At 39.7% G+C, this 3174-nt stretch overlaps 1 protein-coding gene across 1 annotated transcript; it reads left to right on the top strand.

Moving 5' to 3' along the window:
* Positions 1-645: 645 nt before the first annotated feature.
* Positions 646-2893, top strand: LOC107725460 (NF-kappa-B inhibitor alpha-like). The gene is made up of 6 exons (XM_016534716.1): positions 646-942; positions 1675-1780; positions 1882-2089; positions 2189-2277; positions 2382-2651; positions 2743-2893. The coding sequence occupies exons 1-6, from the start codon at positions 713-715 to the stop codon at positions 2776-2778; spliced, it is 939 nt and encodes a 312-aa protein (XP_016390202.1). The 5' UTR covers positions 646-712; the 3' UTR covers positions 2779-2893.
* Positions 2894-3174: the final 281 nt, after the last annotated feature.

Raw genomic sequence — 3174 nt, 5'->3', positions numbered from 1 at the left:
AATGATAACATTGGTTTTAGGTGCATTCCTCTTCAGCAAAAAAAAAAAAAAAACATAAAATTAACCATTATTCAAAAATGATAATTGTAAAATTGTTAAAATTATAATATAATTGTAAAATTTATATTAGTAATAATTACTATTATTGTGTACTTTAATAATATAATTTTTTTGTAATATATAATAATAATAATATAATTAGAAATATACAAAATATTTTACGATTTTACATTATATTTACCATCATAGTTTATGCATTATTTTGTTCAAATTATGCAATATCAGAATTATGGAAACTATCTGAAATATATGTGCATGATTCAATATCTTTCAGTAAAAATTTTGAGATGTTTGAACATGGGGTTTTTTGCAAACCACCACAGTACACTTTGTGATGTTCTGCACTAAATATTTTCTTTTCTGACAGAAAATGTTTAGGTTTTTAAAAAAAATCTTTTTAGCCGGCCCCAGCTGGATTCTGGAATATTTTGCAACTGGAAAAGTCGGGCTTTCAATATTAATGATCTGATAGTGTGTTTAATGAAGCAGAGAAAATTTCCCCCAACTCCTGGTTTTGTTAATTCCCTGTTCGCATAATTCGGACTCTTGGAAATCCCCCACCCTCGGTTAAGCTCCGCCTTTTTCTTCTTCTCTTTTAACGCTCCTGAAACTCTCACCGTTCAGAAGAGCGACACAGACTTCCGACACAAACATGGAGTTTTACCGAGGCAGCAGCACCAACCAAATGGATTATAACGACGATGGCCGCGGACCCAAATCTGGGAAAATGCTTGCAAGCAACGACGACCGCTTAGACAGCGGTTTGGATTCGCTTAAAGAGGAAGAATGCACGGACGTGGTGGTGTCTGATTTCGGGCGGATGAGTATGGCCGAGCGGCAGGACGAGCCCTGGAGGAAAGTGCTCACCGAAGACGGAGACACGTAAGTGCGCGGAGATTTTTAAAACAATATTATGTAGCTCATGCAAAGCATTTATGTGCATCTGATATTTTAAAGTAATATACATAATGTATAGTGCATGAAAAAGAAACAACCTTTAGGCTGTAGAGAACTATTTATTTATTTAGCCCGCATTGTTGTTTTTAGCAAGTTGTTAGTGTAATGCAAAAAGTCCTTTAAGTTTATGATTGTTCTTCGGCACAGTTAAGTAATTTTAATTGTTTTAATCAAACTAAACAACTTTTAGTTTGTAAAGAACTTTAATATAATTAATAACTTTACTAATTTATTTATATATTAGTTTTTTTTAAGTACTTATCGCACTGCAAAAAAAAAAAAAATCTTCAAAGGTTATGATTGTTCTTGAGCGCAGTTAAAGTCCTGCTCATTCCATTCACAAACCGTAGTGCGCATGCGCAGGCACCCTACAGTCATAATGGGCTTTATGTAAACAGAAACGCTGCATCAGTACGGACTGTTCTCTGGCGCCGCGTCAATGTGGGCGGGGCTTCTGCGGGTCTCTGGCCTGGCGTCAATGTGGGCGGGGCCGCGGGAACTCGGAAAGTCCCGGGCTGCGCGCCAGACGGTCAGACGCGCGAGTGCTGCGCATGTCCCTGCTAGGAAAAATACAGTTCTCTGCAAACCAAAAAAGTTGTTTCATAAATAAAAATGTTTTACGGTTGCATAACAGTGTTCATTCCTTTTTTTTTAAAGGTATCTACATCTTGCCATTATTCACGAGGCCAAAGAGGCTGCATTAAAAATGATTCATTTGTCCTATGGTGACCCGTTCCTCAACATTCAAAACAACCAGAGACAGGTACAGCACGATTAGTTTTACAAACATGTGCATATAATATCAAATATTAGCTCTATTTATGACTATTTAGCTCATACTAAACCACTCTCTTCTCATTTCAGACTGCCTTGCACTTGGCCGTCATCACAGAGCAGCCTCTTATAGTGGAGCAGTTACTGAAAGCCGGTTGTGATGTGTCTCTGGTGGATGACCGTGGAAATACGGCCCTCCATATCTCCTGCAGGAAAGGTTCTCTGGCCTGCTTCAGCCTCCTAACGCAGGGCTGCCCGCAGCAACTCCCAACCATCCTCCAGACACCAAACTATAACGGTAAGATGGTGTTTTCAATGTCTGGTTTGTGTGCGATGATCTTCCCTGACCTTCGTTTGGACAGTTTGGATCTGATTTGAATCTCATTTTACTCTCCAGGTCAGAAATGCATACACGTGGTCGCCATCCAAGGCTACCTGTCGCTGTTAGAAAGCCTCATCCAGTTTGGCGCGGACATTAACGCACAGGTAAGAATGAGATTTTTCCTCTAAACAAATCTGTTTGTTTCTTAATAAACCGAAAAATCGCTTTGTGAAACCAAATGGCTAAAAATACTTGTATTTGTCTTTAGGAGCAGTGTAATGGAAGGACCGCTCTCCACTTAGCAGTCGACCTCCAGAACTTTGAGCTGGTTAAACTTCTAATCACCAAAGGCGCTGATGTTCACAGCTTCACGTACGGCGGTCACACGCCTTATCACCTGACCTATGGCCGGGCCAACACAGACATCCAAAAAGTCCTGTATGAACTCACGGTGCCACACCTAAGGGAACTTCCAGATAGTGAGTCAGAAGATAGCGACGAGGATTATGAAGACCAATGTATATCTGATGAAGAAGATGTAAGCATTCCTTTTCTGATGTTCATTTGATTCCTTTCAAATTATAAGCGTGTTTATGTAGTCCTAATTTCTTTTTTTTCTCGTTTCACAGATCTATGACGATATTAAAATGATGGGGCAAGTGTAGAAGGACTTCTGGTGAATGGAGAAAGAGATTGATGTTCTCACTCAAGGTGCCTAGAAAGAGTCCGCAGTGGAGCTCGCAGGGTCTCAGGTGGCTCACGGCTCATTGGCGGCGCAAGTACAAGAAAGCTGTAAAAGGAGGCCCGGAAACGAAGGGTGTATTACAGCAACACTGGAGAGAGGCCGACCGAAGCGTACCGTCAGCTCTCGATGATGGACTGTACTGTCAGCTGAATTTAACGGCTGTGTTTCTGTTGTACTGTGATGTAAAATATTGTGCATACAAACAGATTTATTTTTATATTAACATGTACATGTGTGTATATAAAAGATTGAAACTTTTTTTGTTCTGTTTTGTGGAAAGATGTAACCCATTTTAAATTAAAACCTTCGACCTGAC

Source organism: Sinocyclocheilus rhinocerous, unplaced genomic scaffold (assembly GCF_001515625.1).
Source record: "Sinocyclocheilus rhinocerous isolate Xijiao unplaced genomic scaffold, SAMN03320098_v1.1 scaffold1004, whole genome shotgun sequence".
NCBI classification, from domain to species: Eukaryota; Metazoa; Chordata; class Actinopteri; order Cypriniformes; family Cyprinidae; genus Sinocyclocheilus; species Sinocyclocheilus rhinocerous.
The sequence above is the reverse complement of the archived record's forward strand: the minus strand, read 5'-3'. Positions and strand labels throughout refer to the sequence as shown.

Coding starts and splice junctions, on each gene's coding strand:
- LOC107725460 (XM_016534716.1), top strand. CDS start 713: ATGGAGTTTTACCGAGGCAGCAGCACCAACCAAATGGATTATAACGAC. Junction 1,781..1,881: donor TTCAAAACAACCAGAGACAG/GTACAGCACGAT, acceptor TTCTCATTTCAG/ACTGCCTTGCACTTGGCCGT. Junction 2,090..2,188: donor CCAGACACCAAACTATAACG/GTAAGATGGTGT, acceptor TTTACTCTCCAG/GTCAGAAATGCATACACGTG.